This window comes from Phalacrocorax carbo, chromosome 8 (genome assembly GCF_963921805.1).
Source record: "Phalacrocorax carbo chromosome 8, bPhaCar2.1, whole genome shotgun sequence".
In the NCBI taxonomy this organism is placed as follows: Eukaryota; Metazoa; Chordata; class Aves; order Suliformes; family Phalacrocoracidae; genus Phalacrocorax; species Phalacrocorax carbo.
This window is the reverse complement of record NC_087520.1, coordinates 25,433,398-25,460,364: the sequence shown is the minus strand read 5'-3', so window position 1 is coordinate 25,460,364 and position 26,967 is coordinate 25,433,398. Positions and strand designations below refer to the sequence as shown.

The 26,967-nt window shown below is 40.1% G+C and overlaps 1 protein-coding gene across 8 annotated transcripts in view; it reads right to left on the bottom strand.

The window, feature by feature from the left end:
* Positions 1-541: 541 nt before the first annotated feature.
* Positions 542-26,967, bottom strand: part of PHAF1 (phagosome assembly factor 1) — a 40,971-nt gene continuing 14,545 nt past the window's right edge. For 3 of the 8 annotated variants that reach the window (XM_064459287.1, XM_064459288.1, XM_064459286.1), the window contains 12 exons: positions 26,792-26,871; positions 22,215-22,306; positions 19,283-19,380; positions 17,428-17,540; positions 15,248-15,381; positions 14,518-14,601; positions 13,768-13,850; positions 12,935-12,978; positions 8,006-8,049; positions 6,591-6,649; positions 4,951-5,023; positions 2,501-4,494 (listed from right to left, as the gene is read on the bottom strand). In XM_064459287.1, the coding sequence (XP_064315357.1) occupies positions 4,405-4,494; positions 4,951-5,023; positions 6,591-6,649; positions 8,006-8,049; positions 12,935-12,978; positions 13,768-13,850; positions 14,518-14,601; positions 15,248-15,381; positions 17,428-17,540; positions 19,283-19,380; positions 22,215-22,306; positions 26,792-26,871 (994 nt within the window). In that variant the 3' untranslated portion in view covers positions 2,501-4,404. Of the gene's footprint in view, positions 2,368-2,500; positions 4,495-4,950; positions 5,024-6,590; positions 6,650-8,005; positions 8,050-12,934; positions 12,979-13,767; positions 13,851-14,517; positions 14,602-15,247; positions 15,382-17,427; positions 17,541-19,282; positions 19,381-22,214; positions 22,307-26,791; positions 26,872-26,967 lie in introns of those variants that run through there. The other 5 variants (XR_010374233.1, XM_064459292.1, XR_010374234.1 and 2 more) reach the window with 5 other exon arrangements.

Here is a 26,967-nt window from a genome sequence, read left to right as displayed (position 1 = left end):
CACATGCAGATTTACTCTCATATACATTTAGAGCCAAACAAAGCCCAAGAGAAGTTCGGCTTAGCAGAGTTGCTAAGTGACCAACAGGCTCCAACAACATGTAGGAAGTCAATGTGAAGTGGGCACCAACCCTCTCAGGTTTGCCTTTGGAAAACGCCAGCTGGAGTCTAACCTCCAGCCAGCCCCTGGTAACGATGAATCACCATCTTGCTGTAATGCTGAGCCACAGAAAAGATTTTGTTTCGAACAGGTTCGATGGGAGTTCTGGAATATGAACCATCATGAGCGCATGAATCAGTTCTCACACACCACGATTACTATTGCAGGAAAAAAAAAAGTCTGTTCAGAATTAGAAGCGTGATGGTTCCTGGCAACAGGAAATTGGGTTTTCTTGACAGGAACTGCATTTTGGGGAACAGAGGGTTCGAGTATTACACAGCAGCACTGATCTATAGGGTACTGCCTGTAATACTCACAGGAGTCCAGGGAATGCTTGCAGGCCTAAAGAACACAGGAAGAAATGTCAGCTTCACCTCCAAAAAGAAGGGCACAATCATCAGTTTTATTAAGTGTAAACAAATGAAATACTATGAAGTACACTGCAATATTCAGGTTAAGCAGACACACACAGAGACTCTTAATTTTATACAAAGGAAAAAGGCACACTTCAAAATGGGATCATATGCACAATGTGTTTTATGAAAAATGCAACTGTACTTAACATTATATCAAACAGTTTTATCATATGAAACCAAAATGATGGACCAACACATGGTGCCAACATGCAGGATCTGTACCAAACTATACATAATTATTACAAGGGCACCTGCTGAGATGGGATCTGACACATCCCAAATCTCTTGGTTCCTTTGGGAGGGGAAGGTGACACACCCCACCCCAGCTGACCCTGCAGAGCTCGAGCTGGCACACTGCTGCACCCTGAGCACCCTTCTGCAAGGAACGGCTTTTAGTTCAAATAAACAGCACCGTCCCAGCCCCACCTTCCTGCCACGCTGCCACCCTTCACCTTCTCCCCCAGAGCTCCTCTATTCTTTCCTTCCTTCTGGTGACTCAAAACTGCTGTCAGGCCCTGCCCCACCCAGTCCTAACCTTTTCATGCCAGCATATCCTTAAGGCTCCACACCAGCTCCCCTAGTGCATCAGCACAAGAACGGCTTGGCTTGGCTTAGTCCAAATTGCAGCAAACAAATCAAAACATCTCAGACAAGCAAGCTGTGAACAGCTGTGATCACAAAGGAAGGGCAAGTAAACCCAAAAGAGCTGCTCCACATCATCTCCCCATGCCCTTCTTCAGTTCTGCCTCACTCAAAAAGTCAAATGCTTTGCCCTAGGCCCAGCAGCAGTGGCCAAGACGCAAAGCTGTCTTTACTTTTTGTCTGTTACAGAGGAACTTTTCCAGATGAAGGGACTGACCTACAGAAGCATCTGGGCTGTTCAGAGAGCACATTTCATTAGCTACACTGTTTTAATCGCTTTGACTCACCAGCATATTACAAGTAAAGATGGGAGTCACTGAAGTTGTGAATACCTTTGGTTAGCCGCTGCCATCCTATCCTAAGTCTTGAGGTGCATGCTATATAGCAGCAGTCCCGGCCTCACACTTCTGAAGAACTTCAACTGAATGAGCTTGAGAGCAGGATACTGGTACCATCTGCGTAGCCATTACTCAAATCATCCCATCAAGAACTTATCTCCACCTACAGCTAATCTGGAGCCTTTATTAGAAAAGGATTAATGAAAACTAGCAGGATTGCTGTCATATTTTAGCAACAAGCTTAAGCATGCGCACCACCTCAACTCAGAGATCATAAAATTCTCCAAGAGCACGCTGAGCCAAGTACTATGCAAGGTCATTTTATATCCCAAAACCTGAAGGACGCTGGAGGAGGGAGAGCTAAGTGCTTTACCCTGGATTATGCAGCCAGTGCAGGAGAAACGTGAATGGAAAGAGGAGTCCCATTTCTTATGCCCTGCATTAATGTCTAAGCTACTTCAGGGTAAGCGTATTTTCAATGCTTTTCTGTTGAAGCATCTTAGGGAACAAGAAAGAAGTATGAGAATTCATGTTTGCGCCTTTTCCTGCAGCCGTTTCTTCCATTCTGTTGTGCAATAGTCAAACTCTTTAAAGCTTGATCAATTTTAATGATACCCAAAGGCTGAGATGAGTGTAACAACTGCATTTTTGAACACAATACAGAAGCCACGGTGTTATTTACCGTACTTTAAAGACTTTCCTTTTCCACTTTGGGGCAAAAATTTATAATATGCTTTCATGTATCTGCTAGGAAACAGACTGCAAGTTATGCTACTTCCTTTACTGCTTCTTCAGGGAACGTACTGTATTGGCTGTAAAGGAGGAACAATAGTCAGGTACTTCAAACATAACATCTGAAAGACAGTAAAATAAAAAGGACTAATCTGATAAGAAAAAAAAGCAAAAACATCCATGATTTTATTACAAAAACACCCAGCAACTGTATTTAACACAAAAACAGTAACTGAGAGTCTCATTTTATTTTTCTTTCAGTGTACATGCTCATTATTATTCCATTTAATTTACAGAAGGGCTATGTAAAATGAAATCAGAATTAGAGAGGAAACAAAAGGAAGATTGAGGCATAGAGTTTTCTTAGCAAGCAATGATCACAGGAGACAGCACAGATTGAACAGGGATTCAACAGGAGTGACACCTAGGGATAAAGGTAAACAGTAACTTTTTCCTTATCCATTAGATTCTCCATGGGGCTTTTTTGTTTTAGCAAAACAGTTCAGAGTATCACAGTACACAGGAAGACTAAATGGCAAAGAACATCTCTCACACACACACCACATTTATCCCTGCTACTGGTCCAGGATCCAAAACTTCAGGTAACATTCTGTTTCCTATCTCTCATTCATTGATAAACTATACAGGATTACACTGTACATGGAGTTAAAATTACAAAAATGTTGTATTTACAAAATCTGTACACACATAGTAAAACTCACAAAATTGTCATCTATGTATCACAAGTTGCTACACCAAAATATTAAAAATGGGATAAAATTATACATTTCTCTTGTCCATTTTTAAAAAGGGTTCAATATTTCAAAGACAGACCACCTACTTCCTCCAAATAAGACTGGTAGGACAACTAGAAACCTAAGGTATCCTCCTGGGATAAAACGTCATGAGCAGCATCTCCCAACTATAAAAGAAGCCTATATCCTGTCTGCTGGGGTGGGGTGTGCAGTTAGCATGTATGTACAGAAATGGTGAAACTACAATAAAGGATGTCTTTGGCTAAACCTTTGGCATAAATTAAAATCATACATCAGACATTACAGAAAAGGTTTTCTTGGTGATGGCAGAGCTCGGGAATTTCTTTCTGAGATACCGTTATATACAGCTTTTCTTTCTCTAAGGGAACAGAGTAGGAATAAAGGGTTTTGAACAGAGGCAAATGAGGCAACGCTATTTCTTCATAAACTTTTTCTGAGTATGAAAAATTGTATCAAACTTTTTCACTAAAACTTAGTTCAATCGTAGAAACAACCTCTTCCAGATTTTTTTTTTAAAACTATATATAAAAAAAAAAGTCAGTAAACCAGCCACGGCAGAAAAAAATTGTTTCAGCATATCAAGTACATATTAGTGCAGGAAGGTGGATAAATCTGATCCACTGTATAAATAAGCTTTATGCGCAGCGTATATTAAATAACCATCACACCCCACTCACACCCAGTACACAGATGCTCCTCAGTGAAGATAAACGTTTATCAAGTAATTAAAGTGTATGTAGTGCAAATGTTACAACCAAGTATTATGCACATGCTACTTGCTTGGTTTAAAGTTACACAAAGATGTGGTGCCTGAAATCATGGACATATATACATCCTTGTCACACTTGGTACAATGTCCTAAGCCACAGAAATACCGATGTGTTTATATCTATATATATACACACACACGTTTTCTTAAAATGTGACCACCACATCAATACAGTAACACAAACAGACTAAAAATCAATACCTGCTTCCAGATGCTCCAAGGCTCAGAAAGTTTGTGCTTCTAACTCTTGCAGTCATTACATGCCCCTCTTCTATTTCCCCCTTCTGCCAGCCGAGATGGGGGGACAGTCTCTTCAGGTCTGTGCTGCATAGGATGAGGGCAACGGAGAGGAATAAACGACAGCACAGGCACCCAAGCTGCTTTCCTCCATCAACAGTTCCATGCCCCATGATGAAGGGTTGAGAGAATTTCCCCCTCCACACCGCTCCTGGGTGGAAAGGCTTATGGAAAAAAAAAATCATAACGTGCTTTCCATATTATAAGTGGCAGCAAATCAAGGCACGCTGTACTAATTTTGTAGCATTGAGATTAGCTGACTTTGCAGGGGATGCTCACTGGGGAAGGTCCGATGTTCTCAACTGGCTGCTGGGCCGCGTTGGGCCGTACAGAGTAACAGAAGCTATGTGATTATTCTGCATCACCTGCAAAAGGACGGCAGGGAAAAAGGGAAATTAAAAGGACTGTAAGCCAAACAGGAACTCTGGAGAGTGAAAACAGTGAATATGGAAGCAATCTGCCTGAAAAAAGAAATCCCAGGAACAAAAGAAAGCAACAAGCTCTTGGCTAGTTCCTAAAAACGGTCTCTAGATTTCCATGACACATTTAAACATCATTTAAACTACTCAGACCTGAGTGCATGCATCTCCTGCTAGTATGAGTTCTAGACAAGAAAAATTGAAGTCCCAGCTGTAACAGGCGAATGTACAACCTCAGAGAAGAGACTGGAAGGTTGCCCATTTTCTGCCAATAAGCTTTAAAAATACAGCCACTCCCAAGTACTGGCTTTTCTTGAAATGGGAAATCAGAAGCCAGTAGTAGCAACAGCAATCTCCTCATCTTCTCTTGCTCAAGCCAATATGAAAGTTTTTTCTCCTAACCTCAAAGATCATTCGTTGCAGTCCAAAGCAAAAGGTTGACCCAAATGGGTTAGTGTTGTTCGGAGATGATGACCTGAACAGAAAAGGGGGGGGGGGGAGTATGGATAAAAAAAAAAAGAAAAAAGATGTGTGAAGATCAGGAACTTCTTCAGGGAGAATAACCACTCAGTAATGTAAGGTAAATTACAGCATCTTTATCATGGCTTTCATCAAAACAAAGTAAATCTACATTATACAGCAGCACCGCTAGACTCCAAAGTGAGCCAGAGGATACCCCTGCTGAATGTCACAGAGCCATTATTAATACTCAGGGAGCAAGTAATCAAAAACTGACTAACAACCACTACAGGAAAACTCTTTCACTGAACTTGAACAAGAACCACCCTGAAAATAAGTAGATACATAGGGAGAAGCACCATGTCATTTATTACTAACTATTTTTGTGCCAGATCCTTTCCCACTCTTCAATCTACTTTATTTCCCAGCCTTTACCAAATATATTTACTATATGCTGTCTATTAAATAACTGGTTTTATCATGGTAAAAGATTACCCTGTAAACGCTGAAATAGAATAATCTAAATTTTATTAAACAGTATTTTTCAAGTTTAATGTATTACTTGTCCTTCAGATATTTCTGTTATTTTTGGATCACATATATAACAATAGCAGACTCCTGTGACTGCAATGGATTTTACATTACAGCCAAAAACACACCCTAGAAAATATTTACTTTTTTGGCCTTTCCTGTAATTAGTCAGTTTCTCAAATTGCATGTTTGAGACATTTGAGATGTGCTCAGGAAGGCAAACTGCGATTGAACTACTCTCTACAATACAGATGAAAAACAGAAGGGCTCTACGCAGCCACTATTTCACCCCAGCTTTGCTTTACATGGTGTCTGCTCTAACAATCTCATTGGAATAAAACAGGAGTAAAGGGGAACAAAGGGCACAATGATTTGAGGTGGGGGGTGTGGGAAATAAAACTCAGGAAAGCCTGATGAAAAATACCTTGTTAGGTGTATCTGAAATTGCTGCAGTATTTTCACAGTACCTATGACTTATACTTGTCCCAAGAGAAATCAGTTTCATATCAAATCATAGAATGATAGTGCTGCAGGCAAGTAATGCCTACTTAACCCAACACCCAGTTCAATCCCTGTAGGAACTGAGGAAGTGTATGCACACTATTCTATCTTCAGTCAGCCTAAAAGAACTGTAGAACAACTGTGTATGTTCATAAAAGCAAGGCTTCTTCAGACAGATTGCTATCATATACACTACATGCTGTGCTATATGATGTTACGTTGTTGAAATGCATGTGACTAGTGTAAAAAAAGAAACCCATATTATTTATGACACACGAACAGAGATACTTCTTTGTATGCTGCTTAGCTCTTCTCTGGATTTTACAGTTCAAGGAATTTTTGAAATTTCATCCACAATTTTCCAAGTTTTCATTCTGCATGTCAGTCTATTTTGTCTGAGAGCAGCTATCTAGTCTTGTTAGTGGTCAAAAAGTCTGAAACTATATCAGCAAAGCAGATAAGAAGTAACTAGTGCAAAAAACATCCTTCGTCTGCCTATAGTCAACCTCTGTTATTAGCTCAATCCCTGCAAGGAACATAGAGAACTTTACCTGTGAAGTACCACTGGCTTTTCTACAGGGTGTCCCAGAAGATCCTGAATACTGTCCCACTGTAAATATACCAAAGACTATGTTAAAATGAGGCACAGGAAAACTCTTCAGTCTACCTAGGAAAAGAGTTGTGCACATTTTTGTTTGTGACATGTTCATTTTCCAAATAACAGAGGTGGTATTTACAGAAGTATTTTGTGACTGAAGCCATACTCAGTAATGTGAATGATCTATTACTAGGGCTAGGAAATCCTCTCAGTGTTTACGCTGATTTTTGTCTCAATAAAAGCTTTGAATTAGAATTACTAATATAAAAAAATTCTGTGGGTCTTATGGGTAAAACGTAGCTAGAAAGTCCTGTAGCATTTCAGGGACATCTCAAGAGAACAAAGCAGCTGTGGGAAACCTCAGCCAAATATCCTCTTACATACCTTTGCAGAGGGAAAAAGAGCATCACTGCTACCTCTCCCAAAAGCCTTTCTGTGATTTAAGTGACAAGTTTGGAAAAAGAGGAAAGCTGCACTATTTACTAATGGGGAATGTCCAGCAGTTTTCATCATTCTAAGCAGACTTAAGAAGCTGCAGTTTCACACACAAGACTGAAATAAGTCAAAGCTCTGAAGGATGTAAGTAATTCAAATCAATGAGCAAAGAATGGCAGCTTCCAGGTTGCTGACTCATTTTTTTCCCCAATATGGGATCCAAAATTCACCATGGAAAGCTTCCATTTGACACCCCAGGAGCCAAGAGGGAAGCACTGACCCTGACTGAATGTTAACTGTAGAGACACTGCTGGACACAATTTTTGAGAAGTTTTTCAACTTAATGTAGCTCTCAAACATGCAGCAGCAACTGCCTGGTTGGGAACTTTATTTAGGTAGTAAGGCTCTACAGTCTTCAAGGAGTCTGCTGTCATCAGGAGGTGTCATGCTGGCAGTGACATTTTTGTAAGGCCTGCTGCTGCCTGAGAAATGTCCCACTAGTGGCATGCTTCGGAAGAAACTGGAAGGGCACTGGACCCTCTTGGTTAAATTCTGAATGTCTTCGAGAGCTACATTAAGTAGAAAAGTTCTGTGAAAATTTTGTTTAGAAATATCTCTTTCATCTAACATTCAGCCACCACTACTATCACTTTCGCATATCACTTATTTTACGTCTACCTGCAGCTATCTTAAAAAGGCAAAGCATGCAATAACCAAATTTTCTAGAAGTGTGCTATTACAAATGCCATCAGTCCTTAACACAACAAAACGTTTAAACCAAAAAAAGCATACATTAACTTTTGGCCTTCTACTTTTCTATTTTAAAACATGATAAAACTGCTATTATTTCTTCAAAACATACTGCAAATTCAGCACAGGTCATTTAGATGGTTTAAGAAAAGAAGGAAAACATTCAGTTCTGCACAGACTTACCTTGCTGTATGTTGTACATGTTTCAGTCTGTGAATCAGCACTATCTATGAACAAAAAAAGGAAAAGCCTTTATAGTTTATGCTTGAACAATCTCCTATATAATCCTTTATTTTGGGAGGTTAGTTCAGTTAACAGGAAACATACAAACGTTAGATCAGTTCATATACAAGTTTACTAGCAACCAGAATTGTCAACATCATTGATTAAATGCCAGTTCAGGTGGTTAAACAGATCTGCCTATTCACAGCAAGTTTCAAATTCTAACACTATATATGTTTAAGCTGTAATCTTACATAGGAGAATGCCAGCATAAAAGAAACTACATCTCTCTGCACTAAGTTAACTTGCCTAGCACAGCCACTCATTGAGATAACATGATGTGCCACTCATCAAGTCCAAACACTCTTGGAAAGAAAGCTGGCTAAAACTGACAGCTTGACACTCGGGAGCTGGCAGGCCAGAACTCAACTAAAATGCCACTTTCAAAAACAAAGAGAGCAGAGAGCTTGGGAAATGCAGTCTACCTACTGAATAAAAGTGGCAGGTGAGGCCAGCATTAATTAATGCTTACAGTCTTAAAACTACATTGCTGGTGGTTTCAAACACTATTCCTACATACATTTGAGGACTTCTGAATACTGAAAGCACCTTCCTGAAGCAGTGTGAATGGACCTAGACACTAAACAAGTCAAACATAGCAAACAGCCTTTAATTTGATTGAAAGCTCCTCTGTACTTTCCACCCTCTAATGCTCTCTTTATGTTGAAAGAGTTAATTTGAACTCTAGCTGTCCATTTACTGACTGTAGCTGAATTACAGAAGGGAGTTAATAAAGCTGCATCAAGCACTGCCACCAGATGGAAAAAGATGGGCTCCTGACAAATTTTGTAACATTTGTTTTCAACTTGTTACATGTCCTGAACATACACTAGAAACCAGAAAGGTGAATTAAAAAAAGAAAACAATAAACACCACACCACCCCCAAAAAAAACCAAACCAAAACACTGGACATACTCAGAAGAGAATCATGGTACTATCTGAGGTGAATTAAAAAAAAAAAAAAAAAGAAATTAATGCCTTTCAAGTACTGCACAATAACTTAAGAGAAAGTTTAAAAAGCAAGAACTTTCATGCTTATTCTTTTGGCTGAATTACATAAGCTTACATGGATTTGAATACAGACATCAGTTTCCCAGGTTTTTATGACTCTTCATACATGCTCATACTGCCATGACAGCCACAGGAGAATTCAACATTCCACAGGGAAGTAGTTTCAGTGAAAACCCATCAAAATGAAGAAAGCATCCCTGGCCAAAACCTTAGCCTCTATATCCAGTATTCCCTGGATAATCAAAATACACACTTTCCCAGTACACTTGCTAATTCTTACATAAAAGAATTCTACGTCAGTCATTGTGATCTTCAGTCAAACAAGGTTCCCCATGCTTTGTTACAATTGCTTACATGCACAGAGCTGGGCACATCTAAATATATTGTAGAATTCAGCACTACAGTTTGTATTTTTTTTTTCCTCCGAGTAGAAATGTTCAAGTGAACACAACAGATAGACCTTGTCTACAGCTCATAGAGCCAACATATTCCAGATGTTCATTCTCATTTCCAGCTAAACCAGTCTATATTAAATATCATGAACAAGCCTTTCAAGAAAGAGTTCAGGATTAAGAAGTTCAACAGTGGATTGGACAGACCAGCTCAGACTAACACTGCCATATAGATTTTGGGCCTCCAGGTACAAAACAATTGATCTTAGCAGAGTGGCAGCATTATAGAAAATTAGTGATGTTCCAGTTAAATGATTATTTACTTGAATTGTATGACTGTCGTGGTTTAGCCCCAGTCAGCAACCCAGCACCACGCAGCCGCTCGCTCACTCCCCCCTGGTGGGACGGGGGAGAGAATCAGAAGAGTAAAAGTGAGGCAGCTCATACGTTGAGATAAAGAGAGTTTAATAGGTAAAGCAGAAACTGCGCGCGGAAGCAAAGCAAAGCAAGGAAATCATTCACCACTTCCCATGGGCAGGCAGGTGTTCAGCCACCTCCAGGAAAGCAGGGCTCCATCATGCATAACGGTTACTTGGGAAGACAAACGCCATCACTCCACAATGTCCCCCCTTCCTTCTTCTTCCCCAGCTTTATATACTGAGCATGACATCATATGGTATGGAATATCCCGTTGGTCAGTTTGGGTCAGCTGTACCGGCTGTGTCCCCTCCCAGCTTCTTGTGCACCCAGCAGAGCATGGGGAGCTGAAAAAGTCCTTGACCAGTGTAAGCGCTACTTAGCAACAACTAAAACATCTCCACATTATCACCGCTGTTTCCAACAAAAATCCAAACCATAGTCCCATGCTAGCTACTGCGAAGAAATTTAACTCTATCCCAGCTGAAACCAGGACAATGACCAAGGTAGTGTGAGTAAAATCCAAGAGCTGCTAACTTCACAGAATCACAGGTTGGAAGGGACCTCAGGGATCATCTAGTCCAACCTTTCTAGGAAGAGCGCAGTCTAGACAAGATGGCCCAGCACCCTGTCCAGACGACTCTTGAAGGTGTCCAATGTGGCCGAGTCAAACACTTCCCTGGGGAGATTATTCCAATGGTTGACTGTCCTCACTGTGAAAAATTCCCCCCGGTGTCCAATCGGAATCTCCCCAAGAGCAACTTGTGTCCATTCCCCCACATCCTCTCCATGTGGCTCCTTGTTAAAAAGGAGCCTCCATCTTCTTTGTAGCTACCCCTTAAGTACCAGTACATGGAGATGAGATCCCCTTGAAGCCTCCTTTTCTCAAGGCCAAACACACCGAGTTCTCCCAGCCTACCCTCATATGGCAGGCTTCCCAGTCCTTGGATCATCTTGGTGGGCCTTCTCTGGACTCCTTCCAGCCTGTCCACATCCTTTTTGTACAGCGGGGACCAGAACTGTATAGAGTACTCCAGGTGTGGCCTGACAAGCGCTGAGTAGAGCGGGATGATGACTTCTTTCTCTCTGCTGGCGATGCCCTTTTTGATGCAACCCAGCATCCTGTTGGCCACCTTGGCCGCAGCAGCACACTGTTCGCTCATGTCGAGCTTCCTGTCCACCAGGACCCCCAGGTCCCTTTCCACAGAGCTGCTCTCCAGCCAGGTGCATCCCAGTCTGTGCTGCACTCCCAGATTATGTTTTCCCAGGTGCATGACCTTACGCTTCTCCTTGTTGAACTTCATAAGGTTCTTGCTGACCCCCTCTTCCAGCCTATCCAGATGTCCCTGCAGAGCAGCTCTCCCTTCTGGAGCGTCTACTTCCCCACTCAATTTGGGGTCATCAGCAAACTTCATCAGGCCACACTTGATACCGTTATCCAGATCACTTATAAAGATATTGAATAACGTTGGGCCCAATATCAATCCCTGGGGGACCCTACTTGTGACAGGTTGCCACTTGGAAAAGGAGCCATTTATCACCACCCTTTGGGTGCGGCCTGTCAGCCAATTCCCCACCCACTGCACAGACCACTTGTCTAGGCCATAATGCATTAATTTCTCCAGCAGGAGACTATGGGGGACTGTATCAAAGGCCTTGGAGAAGTCCAGGTAGACAATGTCCACCACCTGCCCCACATCAACCAGGCAAGTCACTTTATCATAGAAGGCCACCAGGTTTGTCAAGCACAAGCTGCCTTTAGTGAAGCCATGTTGGCTTTTCCCAATCACGTGCTTCATTTGACTTGCGATGGCCCCCAGGAAGATTCGTTCCATAACTTTCCCAGGGATTGAAGTAAGGCTGATGGGCCTGTAGTTACCCGGATCCTCCCTCGATCCTTTCTTGTAGATAGGGGTAACATTTGCCTTCGTCCTCTGGGACATCCCCGGTTCTTCACGAGTTCTCGAAGATTATGGAGAGTGGCCTTGCGATGTTGTCAGCCAGCTCTCTCAACACCCTCAGGACGACAGCATCAGGGCCCATTGGTTTGTGGGGGTCAAGCTCCTGTAATAATTCATGTACTAACTTGTGCTGGTTTTGGCTGAGAAGGGGTTAATTCTCCTTCCAGCTTCCCGCACTCTGCCGCGTGGCGGGGGAGGCTGGGAGGGGCAGGGCCATGGTGGGGGCGGCTGACCCCCGCTGGCCAATGGCAGGTTCATTCCATACCATGTGACACCATGACCAGTATATTGGGGGGGGCAGTGGCAGCATGGAGGCGGCGCGGCGTCGGGTCGGCAGGCGGCGAGCGGCTGCGGCGCACGCGGTTTGTTTCGGCAGTTCGTTCCCCCTCTCCCCTCCCTTCCCCCTCCCCCGGGGCTTTGCGCCTCTCGTTGTTCTCCTTTACATTGCATTTCTATTGTTGCTTCTTTTAATTTTAATTATTAAACTGTTCTTATCCCAACCCACGAGCGTTACCCTTCTGATTCTCTCCCCCATCTACCGGTGGGGGAGTGAGCGAGCAACTGTGTGGGGCTGAGCTGCCGGCTAAACCACGACATAAATCTTCCTTCACTGATGGTGGGTCGGTGTTTGGATCAACCAGCAATTTTGTTCCCAAACCCTGGGACCCAACATTGCTGGTAAAGACAGAGGTGAAGAAAGTGTTGAGGACCTCTGCCTTTTCAACATCGTTGGTGACTGACTCTCCTATTCTGTTAAAAGTGGGCCTATGTTTTCCTTCTTTTTCTGCTTATGGTTGACATACCTGAAGAAACCTTTCTTGTTATTTTTGACATCTACAGCCAGTTTCTTCAGATACTTGTACTGAAGTATCTTTTTCACTTGAGAAATAGAAACCTAACCCAGAATTTCTCCTCTGTCTCAGTGACTTTCACAGTTAGCATCCTCTGCTAACGAAGGCTGCATTAGAAATTAAAACTGAGCATACCACCCCTTTGAGCATTTTGTGATAAATGCCCCCTGAAGCAGGGCAAGAGATGAACTACTCACCTCGCTTTATCACTAGTGGAATCTTGAATTCACAGCGATGGTAACTAGAAAGGGTAAATCATAAAGCTATTAGAAAACAGAAGACCTAAAATAAAGTGCATAGCACTAACTTAGGGCTTTTAATAACCAGTTTAATGAAAAGTCCCATGAATAATAAAGTGACAGTCTCAATGCTAACAGATTAAGAAGAAAAGTTCTCATTTCTATTCTCTACACCAAAAAAGGCATCAGCCTGGCAATGTCCTAACAATTTTCTAAAGGACACAAAAAGGTCCTTCAGCACAAATTACTCTGCTGTTACACAGAGTGGATGGAGAAATACTCAGCTTAGAAACAGTACTATAGATTTCTCTGTCACTAACACCAACTGCTTGAAAATACGTTCACTTTAATCAGACATCCGATCATTTATTCCCTAATTCATTTTTCCCCTAAAGAGTTTACATTTTTGAAGTATTGAAAATATGTTCAGAAGCAAGAGAGGTGGTGTTTTGTTTTTTTTTAAATCACTAACTGAAATCATGTCAGGAAAAAAACCCAGCAGCCTACCCACCACACTCTTGCTAATAAGAACTTTGCCTGCAGCAAGAGAGTTTGCACATTATAGCTGGACTGTGAACTACCTTACCTCCTTTACTGGTTTAAGACATACTTGACAATACAAAGGCATTTAAAAGTAAAAAGAAAATTTTTTTTTTTAAAAAAGTGCTGAAATCTCCACAAGTTACCAGATACACTTGGGAAAAAAATACTGGAAATCTATAAAGAGAACATAAGATTTCCTTTTCAGGTGCATTAAAATACTCTTTAATAGATCAGTTCTCTACACTCACATGTTGAAGTTGTAATGACCAGGATAATTCGTATGCAGGACAAATTTCTTCACCTTGTGAGTGTTTGCATCGAAGAGAATATCCTGTTGAAGAAAAAAAGCCAGAGAGACATGTAACAATTTGGATAGAAGGTGGCGTTCCCCAACCTAACCTGAGATCAGTTACAATAGTACCTGTATATAATGATATATCTCTCATTGGAACCGAATGGAACTATGAAAAGCAGTATTTGAAAATGAGACTGACTGTAAATTCAAAACTGCAGCTTCATTTGCTAACGTTGGCAAGTTTTCTAAGGAGGTCTTGTTTTTCTGCATATTATTTACAGTAACTTAGACTAAAGCAAAATAGCTGTAAGGAAGGACATAAAGGTTGAACTACATCGGAGAATTTAGCAAACTTTCACAATTGATACACCTATCTCAGTTCTGTGGGACAGAAGCATGGATTTCAGAAATAACAACTAGTGTATCTATGCATCAGGCACAGTAGAGGGAGAAAACCTAACAGAATGCCAAAGTGCAAACATAAAGAGCCCTCCATCCACTGGTGGAGATGATATAAGGGCACGGATTGAATTTGCAAGTGCTAGAGAAAAGTGAGTGTTATTCTTCATATGCAGATTCCTAAGGCAGCGATCAAGAGTTTTGCAGTCTCTCATTTCCTACAGCCTTTGGCCCTCTGAAAAGGATTGCCATGTAGCTAAATCAAAACTTTACATGAATTTGTTTATGGAAGCTTCCCACTCACCACTCCAAGTGTGAAATAATTGAAGAAGTAGTCATTGCACTTTGATGGGACCTGCTTATGGGGCGAGGGCGAATGGATTTTCATCTACAAGAAACATTTTTCAAAAGTATTTAATAGTGGCCACAAATATCTAAGAAACATGTTTTCCAAATGTATTTAATAACGGTCACAAAGACAAATACCATTAACATCATCACTACACTCACATAAATTGTCATAATCTCATTTGAAGCCCTTGTTCAGATAGGTAAGATACTGTGCTTCATGACAGGACCATCAGCTCCTTGCAGTGACACAATGACACATCAGGGTTTTTTTCTTTTTTAGTTATCTGAAGTAAAAGGTTTACTCATATGCTACGTAAACACATTAGGAAAGGATCAAAATATATGCTAAAGTTCTTTTACATAAACTATAATTAAAAATAGGTAGTGCACACTCGCTAAGGCTCATTTGGATTGAAAAGTGCTCCCGTTTTTATCAATTTTTAAACCAGTTAAAATAATGCGCTTTTTCTTCATTTAAACAGATTTACAATGATTTAGCTTACAAAAGCTTTTAAAAATAATATTATATATAATAGACCAGGATGAAATGTTATATTAAACGAAGCACTCATAATTTGTGCTACACGGAAGCTTAACTTCACTGGCCTTGCAAAACACAGGCCTTCTGATTAAACTCAGCACTGAACGGAGAGAAAGTCTTGTGCCTGAATCAATTCCCTCACCTTATCTTCAGACTTGTAGAAGACTTTGTGCGGAGATCCCAGGGTGCTCAGCACATCCTGGCACGAATCACCAAAGTACACACAACGTTCAAATACCCGCATCTTGGCATCGGCTAAAACACCCGGGCCACAACCTGAGGAATGGAAAACAACTCAAAATTTGTCCTTCCTGATCAGAGAATACATCAGCAAATCAACACCAAAAGCTGAGCATTCCTCTATTTAATCACAAAACAGCTGCATTCTTTAGACAACAGTGCCAACCTAAATTTAACCCTTTGGTTTGCAACAGTTTAAATGTTTCTTATCAAAGTGTCATAGGTGGGGATCTGTGCAACAGTCAGCACATAACCTCCGTCGTCAGCAATGCTATCTTCACTTCCTTGCCATTCACGTGAACGTGACTTATTTTCAGTCTCAGCTTTATCAGATGGTTATTAGCAGTAAGTACCAGGAATTATTTCTATCCTTAAAATATTCTGCTTTAGCAACTAGAGATGTATTCCAGCTAAAAAAAGTAAAGACCGTGAAATGACATTCCTCATCCATATTAACTGTATCAAAAACCATATACCCTTTACTCAGAATTCCCATAGCTTATCAATAGCAAGTATGTTCCTATGCAAACAATGTTAAAAATGGATCTTGCTGAATAGCCATTACAAAGATTAATGGCTGACATACATTACTAGATGTCAAGAAACTGAAAGATCTTGCAGTCTGTGACCCCATTTGCTTTCAGGAACGCAGCATCTTACATTTACAAGAATGCACGTACACATATGCAGCAGTTACTGAAAAATACAGGATGTGCTCTAAATACACACTTAGCTTTTCTCACTGTACATTATTTATGTAGCCAGTTACCCAATAAATGATAAAAATCTGATTGAGTCATCCCTGATTTCTTAAGAGTTACTTCAACTTAATATGTTTGCAGAGAAACTTGTGTTAGAACAGGTGTGTAACGTTCTACAACGGAATTTCTGCAAACTTCAGCAAGACAAGAACGGCACATGTCCAGATTGCATCTCTGCAAGTTTGTCTGATACATCAGTGATGTATTTTAATAATTATTAAAATATTAAAATTAAATATTTAATAATTTTATTCATTGAAAACATTTCCCTTAAGCTGCGCATATATATATATTTTTAACTAAACTCGACACTCTACCTTAGATGTGTCCAATTTCCCAAAATCATTTATATTACTATGATGTTATAGCTAACTCCTTCCCTACTACACGAGGATACATGTTCCCTGTCCTAGGCAGCTCTCCATTATCTTCCTCTGTAAAGAGAGAAGCAAGATAACTTGAAGACATCGGCTCCATTTTCATTCTTCATCTTAAGTTTTCTCCTTTTTAACTTTTGCATATTGGGAATGTATTCCAAGTGTTTCCTCAATATACATACAGCTAGTAATCAGAAGAGGTCAAAAACTGAGCCTGCTAATAAAAATTGTTAAAAACATCTCAGTATTTTTTCTTAAAATCATTGTCAAGTCTCAACTTATGGTGACTGAACAAGGCTCCTTTGCAGTCATCATATCCTTCCCTAATTTCTAAGCCCACCCCACCCCACGCCCCCATCTCTGAAAGCACACACAAGGAGAAGGTATTCATCAGCTTGTCACTTTCACTGCTGTCTCCTACAGCAAATGAAAATGAAATTGCATTTAAAGTGCACTCTAAGGCTGCAGCCTGCATGTAGTCTTTTGGTGTAGTCTCTTGCTCGCATTTTTTAAAAGCCTTCCAGAATTAAATCACAAAAATATTAACATTATACAGCTCACCAGAATCTCAGAGAAAGCACACGTACATAAGGTTTCTTGATTTATCACGGGTTTTTTCAGCAATGTACTTGCATCTGTTTTAATCTACATATACATCTGGAGACAAATTCCATTCCTGCAAACAGACTAAGGACTTGGAACTACAGAGGACACAGCTACAGTCCTCCGTGACTTCTCCAAGGCCAGGGAAACGCAGCAGCGGACAGACTCACCTTCACAGGGTTTTTACTGGGTTTTGTTTCCAATAGTTCAAAATAAGGTATATAGAACACTTTGAAATCACCTGTAAAATCATCACAAATAACCTATGCTTAATTTATACAGGTTCATCCCTTTTTTTGTGAGGAAAGTAACCAGTTCAGTGCTCTGAGTGTCACCAATACCTGCAGTAAGTAGGCGAAGCCGTAAACCTGAGGGTCCAGTTCCATCTCTCAGAACATCAACGTTCTCAGCATACACGTTACCAAGGAAACAGCTGAGGGGCATCAAGGGAGCCCTGAAACCAATCAATGTGCACAAGATTGACTTAATCTTTAAATTTTCCATTAACAAGCTGGTACCAGTTCACTGGAAGAGAGCATGTGAATTCTGACATAGCTGCATTTAACTCAGACTGAAGATTAAAAGTTATATCAAACACAAGGATGAGAAAGCCTGGGTAAAAAGGAAGAACAACAAGGCGGCACTCAAATGCAGGACCTTTACTGTTAACGAAACAAACAGCAAGTTTCAAAGACTCCAGAAATTAGAGAAACTGTATCTAGCCTTTGGAAACCTTCTATGAGGACGTATCATTTCGGACTTCTCAGGAAAAAACGGACATTGTACAGTTTTTAAAGATACCTATCAACCAAATGCAGCAGAACAGCCTTCTCTGTGATGCTCTCACTGCTCTTGGGAAGGTACTCCATAGTTCAGAACATAGTTCAGCTTGTGCAGGTACACCACAGACAACTGTTCTGCTTTACTGGGACAGCTCTCATTTTAATTCAATTACAATAATATTTGAGAAAACTGTAACAGCCCCAAGAAAGATATTTTAAAAGGAAGGGCTGCTTTTTTTGTGTGTTAGTTTGTATATACTCTGTAAAATTCACTTTTCTTACCTGAACGTCTCCTGTGTGTGAATGACAGGAGCTGTAAGTCAGGCGTTGAGCTCTCACACAGACACAAGAGCCCCAATGACAATTTGCTCTTCCTAGAAAGATTGGCCTAGATGATCCCTGAGGTCCCTTCCAACCTGTGATTCCGTGTAATTAGTGCTTTCACTAAAGCCCACCACTTCACAGATAGGCACAGACAACAACATTTTTCTGAAGTACACTTATTTCTGATTAGGAGACAATGTCTGCATAAACAAGGTTCCCTCCCTTCTGAGCAGTAATCCACAAATGTTCCAATCTTCTCCCAGCATTAAAACCCAACTCTCTCTGCAAAACTACCACCTTATCAGTCTAGCTATTTATAAGCTGAAAGGAAGAATTTACAGAAGTCATTCCAAATTTTCCTTGAGTAAGGAACTCCAGGAACAATGTTTTTCAGAAAGAACAAGACATCAGATATTGTACAATAAATTACTGCTAAAGAGAAGACAGAATACAGTACCATAGAAAATATTAACCACATTAAAACAACTATTCCATTAATATTAAGGCATGAAGATTAGTTTCCTCAGAATAGTGAAGTCAGTCAGGTAACTGCAAATATTTTGAGTATAGGGTAGATTATGCACATGGCTAAGCCTGAAAATACATATTTTATTATTTTTGCATAGCAAGGGAGATTAAGACCCTTGGTAGGACCCTACCATGACAGACACTGTACCAATACACTACAAAATTACTAACTGCCTACACCAAGTTTGATTTTCTAGGGAGAGGTCATTAGCATGCAAACAAAAACTAGGGTAAGAATAGCCTAACTGCATCTCTTACTAGATTCACTGCATTTCCCTCTTTACTTAATTCATTTTCAGGTCCATGGAATTAGCCTACTACAGCTGAGCCAAGATGATTTAATAGCAACATAAATCAAACGAACATTTGATTGTGAGGACAATTCCTGAGGAAATTTGAGAGAGCTTGGTATCTAAAGGCATTCTGCACACTATCAAACTCATAAGAACCCAAACTGAACCAAAAAAAAGGAGTATATGATTATATTTAGCATTCAAAAAACCCTATATAAATGAGGAAGAAAACTTATATTCTAAATTATCAAAACAGCAGCTATACATACTTGGTATCCTGCAGACTGTTTCCATTGTAGATGTACATACGTTTCACAGTCGCACCATGTGGAATTTGCAGGGAGGCTAGACCATGGGCAAAGTTAGGCTGTGGATATACAAAATTGTTCTTGTTACATGACACACAGTACACTTCAGGTCAAAGTTATAGATTACATTAGAAATAAACTATATGCTTAGCAATTCAGGTAAGTCTCTAGCCAAAGACAAGGGGGGAAAAAAACCAACAACAAAAATCCCTTCTAGGAGGTGTTTCTTTACATTACACTACTCCCAGATTCCCAAGGTGGGGAGGAATGGTCACTATGTTTATCCACCAAAAGATGGCACTAGTCTGACAACTAGCCATGGTGCATACTGAGCATTCAAGTTTTCTTGGTTCAATCATTGGCAACTAGCAATATAAAAGTATTTTTACTCATATGCTGCATTTGAGTTTGAAGAAATCAGCTCTCGAATGCAGTACTTTCTTCTCTCCCACTGTATTAATTTCAGCCTTTGTAAAATGCCTTTAACTGATGAACAAGACATTCATTAAATTATTTTTCTGTTCTCCTTATCACCACGTTATGACGTGTATTGTTTTGATAGGGATTTTGAGTGTTCTCATCAACTACAGAGTGTGCTAAGGAAGTCAGAGTTATTCTTCAAGTGCGGTAAGAGCCTATTCCTTTCAAACCTGAAGATGACAGATCCTTCTTCAAAGCTATCAACATACTTTGCTGGCACTGGACAGAAAAGAAACTAACTTTGTCACACGCAGTCAACAAAAACAAGATGCACAATATGCAAACTATTATCCTGGTCTACTTTAGCAGGACATCATGTAAGGTAAGCACAAAAAGTTTTTCTTAGAAAACAAAAAAATTAACCTAGAGCAATGACTTTCACTGCTGTAGGTATTTAGAAGGGAACCTCCACTACTTTGCAAATGTAGAGATGTCCTGATTTCAATACTCTTTCTGAGTTTGTCCCAAACATGAACACCTCAAAACACAGCTCTCTAAACCAATCAGACTTTAGGTTACTTTTAAAAATACTTATGCCTTAGCAACAGAGGAATCTTCTCTAGAGCTGTGCAAGTGGCTGAGCCATACATGCCTCGTTTCTTAATGGAAACAGCATGAGTAGGTTTTCGTGTTCTCCTCACCTGCAACTTGTTACCACCTATATAAAACGCCCTAAGTTTTCTTCAAAGTTTTTTTCATTTCCATAAGCAGAGATTACACTGCTTTGCTAACTAGTTTAGCAGTCCTACTTAGTAGTCCTAGTTTAGCATTCTTCTCTGAACTTGAAAGATTTTGACATCTTCAAATTTCATTTCAGTCTTCCGTCTGTCCTAACGTTCCTCTTGAAAGGCTCCACAAATAGTAGTTTTCCCTGTGGACTGTTTCATGCTTCTCTTTTCTAAACTATCCTATTTCTACCTATTAATAATCCTGGGGAGAATTTCACCTTTTGCTTCGTGCAAGCAACATTTTACTAACCTCATTTGAGCAACTGGATGAAAGCCTTTGAGAAGGCAAAATTATTTTCTCCACTGTTCTAGCAGCTACAAAGAACTGTATCATCCCCAAGAACCACACTATGTCCCTCTCAAAGCATAATCACACCAAGCATTCTGTAACTATCCCTAGTTATTTTCTTAGTTAACTGAACCACGTACCAAAACAAGACACAGACACAGCGACTAAAATTTATTCTTGCAGTTTTGGTTTTTTGTTTGGGTTTTGTGGTTTTTGGTTGGTTGTTTTTTTTTAACCACCTTTCAGTTTTAGATAGTCCTGCAAGGAGCAGGGAGTTTGACTCAGTGATCCTTATGGGTTCCTTCCAACTTGAGACATTCTATAATTCTATGATCTTTTCAAATCTTGGTATAACAACTGACATTTCTAGCAGCTCGGCCATTTCATTCATAAATGCCCTGGGACCTCTTGCATGAAAAGTAACTACTCTTTGTTGGGACATTCTTTCTGTTCGCCTTATTAGGTTTCTATTTACCTTCCAATATTTCTGAAACCCAACTGACCTTCACTACTGCTAAAGAGTAACTTCCCCCGGTTACCCCCTGTTCTTTCACATGTCAAAACACAACTACTAAAGTACTGGGCTGTGACATAAAAACATGTGTCATCACGTTGGTTGATTTCTCCAACTTTTTTTTTAGCTCTTTAATGGCTCCTTTTTATTTTAGAACCATACAGCACACATTCTTTTTAACTGATAATCCTAGATGATACAACTGAGAACGTTTCCATCCTCACACGAAACAAGTTATACCTACATTTTTGTTAGTATAGGTGGAAATCACAGAACACCTGATCTTGTTTCCAATACAGACAGCAATTTTCAAAGAGTTCAGAGAACACAGCAATACGTTCAACTATTCAGTACCTCATCCAAACATTTGGTGAATACACAAAAATGAGCTTTACTTGTAATGCCTGTATTTGGCCTGCTAAAAGCACTCATACTGAAGGACGCTTAAGATGAAAATGTATTTTATGAACTCTACCCTAATTTAGTTGCATAATCACTTTGATGAGATTCAAAAATATCTGATAAAAGAACAGCTTTCCGGTAGATTGCTTAATATTTACTTATTTGCATAGAGAGTGTTCATATTTTTAGAAGACTCCCTTCAACAGCAGAATTGCTAGTCCCAGTTCATGATGCAAGCAAAACCTCTAAGCACATACCTTTTGCTAAAAGGAAGAAAAGTTTTAAATTTGAATTTATTGAATTGAATAACTGAGTGATTGAATAATTGAAATTATTACATTGCATGAATAAGAGCAAAACTGAGTTCAATTCCCTCCAAATTACTAGTTTCTTTTGCTTGCAGGCAAGACGTGCTGTACATAATATTTTGCAAGTACCATAGAGGCAAAAAGACTATCCATTAACTAAATGATTGCTGACCTCGTACTTCGTTTCAGTCCAGGAGTCTAACTGAAAAGAAAACGACAGTCCTCTGAAATTGAGGTGAAAGAGTTGCTCAGCTGAATTATACACTAAAAGGAAAAAGAAAGCAAAAACAGAGTTACCAAAATAAACTAAGAATCCTCCAGTTCAGATCTAACAGCACTTTCATCACCTCAATGAATTTACTACCTCTCAAGATGTGGGAAGAACACAATTACACAGGACAGTAATAGTTTTCCTTTTCATTTGTTGCAATAGAAATATAGCAGTAAAAGAAACCATATATTCATTAAGAGTTGCCTATAGTGCCTGTAGGCATGGACATACCCCTAATGGTACAATTATACAATATGACATATCAATTATACTTCAATACCCCTAAAGTAGTTTAAACAGCTACTAGTCCAAAACAATTCTGTTCATTGTTACGTGAAACACTTGCACAATATTAACCAGAAAGTCTTTCAGAGAGACGTGCCCAGAACACCGATAAATTCCATATTTCACACCACTGGGAAGCACATTCCCAAGTGGCAGCTCACAGGTACCGCCCTACCACTTCCACCTCTCCTCCTCAAGAGGAGCTCCCTCTTGCATGCCCCAATTCAGCTACCTGCATTCCCGAGTAATATGGCACAAGAAGGAAATGCTTCAGACATGCAGGTCCTAGGCCATTTACAATTATAATTAAAAATAGTATCACCAGAAACACCAGCCGATGGGTCAGCTTTTGCAAGAGCAGTAATAAATTAGACTTCCAGCTGTCATCACGTCATGAGATGACCTGATTTATTGCAATAAATTGCACATCAACTATAAACAGCAATAAAAGTAATCCCGGCACTTATTCTAACAAGACATACTGTTTTATGAGACTGGAGAGCTTAAAAACAATCCCAGGAGACTGTGAGCTTGGGAACAGTTTTGGGATTGACACTACCAAACTACCTGTGCCCGGAAGCCACTGGGGGGAACACAGTGTTCTTCTAACACACAAAATCTGGCTCATTTGCAAAACAGTTTGAAAACAGCAGAGGCAAAAAAACAATAAAGAAACACTTCAAGAAAAGCTGCTTTCTTCCACTTTACCAAAGGAAATTGGTTCATTATTCTCTTTTTTCTTACAATTTTATATACAAAATAGAGAGAAAACACATTTAAATATGTATTTCAAACATACACAAAGCATCTTTCAAATGTTCAACTTGAGACATGTCACAAGATATCTGGACAATGCCAGACCACCCAGGATAGAAAAATAATAGTTGAGCAATAAGCATTAAGCTTTCAAAAGTCATCATTTGCCTTTTCTGCAGAATGTGCTGGTTAAGAGCATTTTCCCTGCTTGTCACTCGAAGGAAAATGTGTGGGGAGAGGGAAATGTTTTGATCTACAGGAAAATTACACAAATCTCTCTCATGTGATAAATTACGATGCATCTTTTCCAAAGACCACAGCCAGCTGGAGAAGTGTTTTTCCCCTAGTCATGCCAAGTGTGATATCTGGTTATACAAATCCCATCAGTTCCCATCCCTGCAATGTTTGTTGATGCTTAGGCTTAAAGGGCAAGGAATGTTTTTATCCTGAAGAAGGTGTCTCATCTCCCTCGAGACCATATGTCACAACCAGGTGACTTAAAAAGGTAAGCCTGTTGTTATTATTTTTAAAAATTTATTTACTACACGGGTACCCTGCAGAATAATTCTGTTAAAAATTGCTGATCGAAGCAAAAAGACTGCTTCTTTGCTGCTACACTTTGGGTGAGGGAAAGGCAGAGAGTTTGCCTTCCAGGAAAGCAGCAGAGTGTGAGCTGCTGGGAAATGTTTCTGTAGAGCAGGACAGGACAAAGCCACTGACACCAGCAAGGCTGCAGAACGGACACAGTCCTCATAAAAGCAGAAGCAGATCCAAAAGCCATGTCTTCCTGGTATCAAGCACAAGACTCTTTGGCACCCTAGGGGAGCTTGGGTAATCTCTGAAGTCTCTGAGAGTTACAGAGCTAGAAGACAGGATCCCCCCATCCTTGCAAGGCCAGTGTGGCAGGAGGGAAGGATGGTTTTTTTCTTCTACCTTATGACTTCAGTTCAATCCCACAGCCCTTACCCGTGCTGAATGGCACTTCAGCAAACAGCCACGTCCAGAAGGACACAGAACAGGATGTGATTTTAACAGAATCACTGACAAGAGCAAGCACTTCCCAGCAGGAGGTCAGGTCAGAGAATCATGGAAATGTGGAATAAAATCTTGGCTTGGATAAAGCTATTGACCTCCAAAGTGGTCATATTTCAATCAGCCCCGTGACAAAAGACACTACAATATTTCAAAAAAGTAATGAAGCTGGTTGAAATTTCTCATGACTCTCTTTTAAAACCACTGATTTGGCAAAACCAAAACTGGTCACTGAAGGTCAGTTTCAACACAAAACCGTTGCTAACTGTTTGAAACATGTTTTGAAACTATCCTGCAACAGGGTACAGTGAAAGTTCTGCTGCAACCACCTTGGTTTTAAGTGAAAGACAACATTTTGTTTTAAATTCTAGTGGAGGTTAACACAGAGATTAACAACAAAATACTTTTAAACTTTAAGGGCTTGCATTGGGGTTCTGGAGGAGCATTGGTACAGAAAAGAAGAGGGATGGTTATGTCATACTTTCATTTGAAAACTGACATTTGGTACTTTGGCTTCTCTTCCCACCTTTCTCTCCCCACCTCAGCTCAAATTTTTGTGGGACATGAAAACACCATCGTCAGCCCTCCCACATGCTGAAATCTATTCTGGTTTTTTTGCCTTTTCTGTTTCAGAAAACAAAGGAAAAAAAGAGTTATCAAAGACTTGCATTACATGGTACAGTTCAAACTGTTTATGACAGCCAGCTGAATATAGAGCATTTACTTCTGCTAAGTAGGCTATTAATGGAAGATACTGAATTTCCAGTGAGGAAACCGAATAAGCAAATGCACTAGTGAAATGGTAATAGAGGCCAACATTTCAATAAATACACTTTCATATCTATGTGTTATTGGATGAAAAGATGTTATGAAAAACTATCTTCAGATGAAGCAAGTGCGTAAGTTTTCTTAATTGTATACGATAGGTGCACAGGATCTGGCAAATTCAGCATGAGGACATGCTGTGCCAAGCTATGTTTTTAAGTGTTTGCATAGTTTTATGCAGTAATAAAACATGCCATGGGTATCATAAACAATGCTTACAGCTGGGTATTTATTTTCATGGTTCATAATATCACAATTTTGCAAGCACTTCTGCTCTAAGTATTTGCAAATAAACCATTGTCACAGAACAAGCTAAAATTAAAGTGTCTTGTGCATACTATTTCCATAATAGCTAACTATAGTTCTCAGAGTTTCTGCCTAAGAGGAAATGTTAAGATCATGACCAAAGTGAAGTTTAAAAAGGCTGACTCTGGTCCTTGGAGTATTATGGCTAGAAATCATCCAAGCTTCATTTATCTCAATCTGAGCTTCATCTACTACAGCAGGCTTTTATGCAATGATATTGCATTAGCCACATGACCCTCCACAGTTAATAAATCCAGTTCTGTAACGTGCAAGAGATTGTCTGCAGAGAACAGGGACAAAGAATGAAACTGCCATCAATCACCAAGAATACTAGCCTATTTGGGACCAGCCTGACTACTGCAAATGGACTGGGTTACACTGAAAATGAGAAAACAATGCTCTAACAAGGGTATCTTGCCTATATTGAGTTAATCTTTCTTGCTATGCCAGGTTGTGGCTCCATTTCTTGAAGGTTCCTGAGCAGTTTAATTACAAGCACGCTCTTCAAAGTTTCACAACTAGCTTATTTTCATCACCTAACAAACCCCTGAAATACACTCTCCATTTTCACATGTAAACAAGGAGCTTAAAGATATCCTTCTTCCTGCTACAGAGGTGGTGAACAGCCAAGTAGCTGTGCGAGAGGCAGAGTGGGTTCAGGCAGGTTAATTAAACTTGTCCTGGTTCTGGGCATGCTGCACACAGGCTGGCTTCACACCTCCCCAGGCCTCCCAGGAACAGGAAGGAGGTGCAGGGAGGTGTGAACCAGTTATACACAGGCTCAGACTTGATCCTGTCCTTACAAGGGTATAACCACATTCTTATAGGATGGAGCCTGAGCAAACAGTCCTGGCTGACTCTGCACAGAGGTCAGCTCAAATGTCTGTACGTTCACGGTATATTGAATCCCTAAAGGACACTCAAGAGCTTACCATGCATAAAAACATGTAAGAACAGCAGCATTAACAAAGCTTACAGTTTTATGGTACTGGAAGTTCAAAACAGATCATTAATGGTATCTGAACATACCACTCTGTGCCAATGACTCTCTGCCTCACTATTTCACATAAAGAAAGTCACAGTTGAACTTACAGTGAGTACATTGCACATGATATCCCAGCTATAAGAATACAACCATTCTGGAACACAACTTCAGATCATTTGACAACAGAAGTGTCTACACATTTCTGTAGGCAGACATACAGGAAAGACTTCCTAGAAAGAAGTCTGTCAATCTAGCTGCGCTTATGATTCTCAGAAATACCTCAGCTTACCTCCTGGATGTGTTGCTCCAAACGACTGATCAATTTGTTCTATGGTTGGAGCAATTGCCTGAGAGTTAAAATGGACACCACTGAAAAAGAAAACAAAAATCAATCTGCCTTAAGAATATTGAATAGATGTTACACACGTTTAGTAATGGCAATACCACATCTAAATTGGAAGAAGT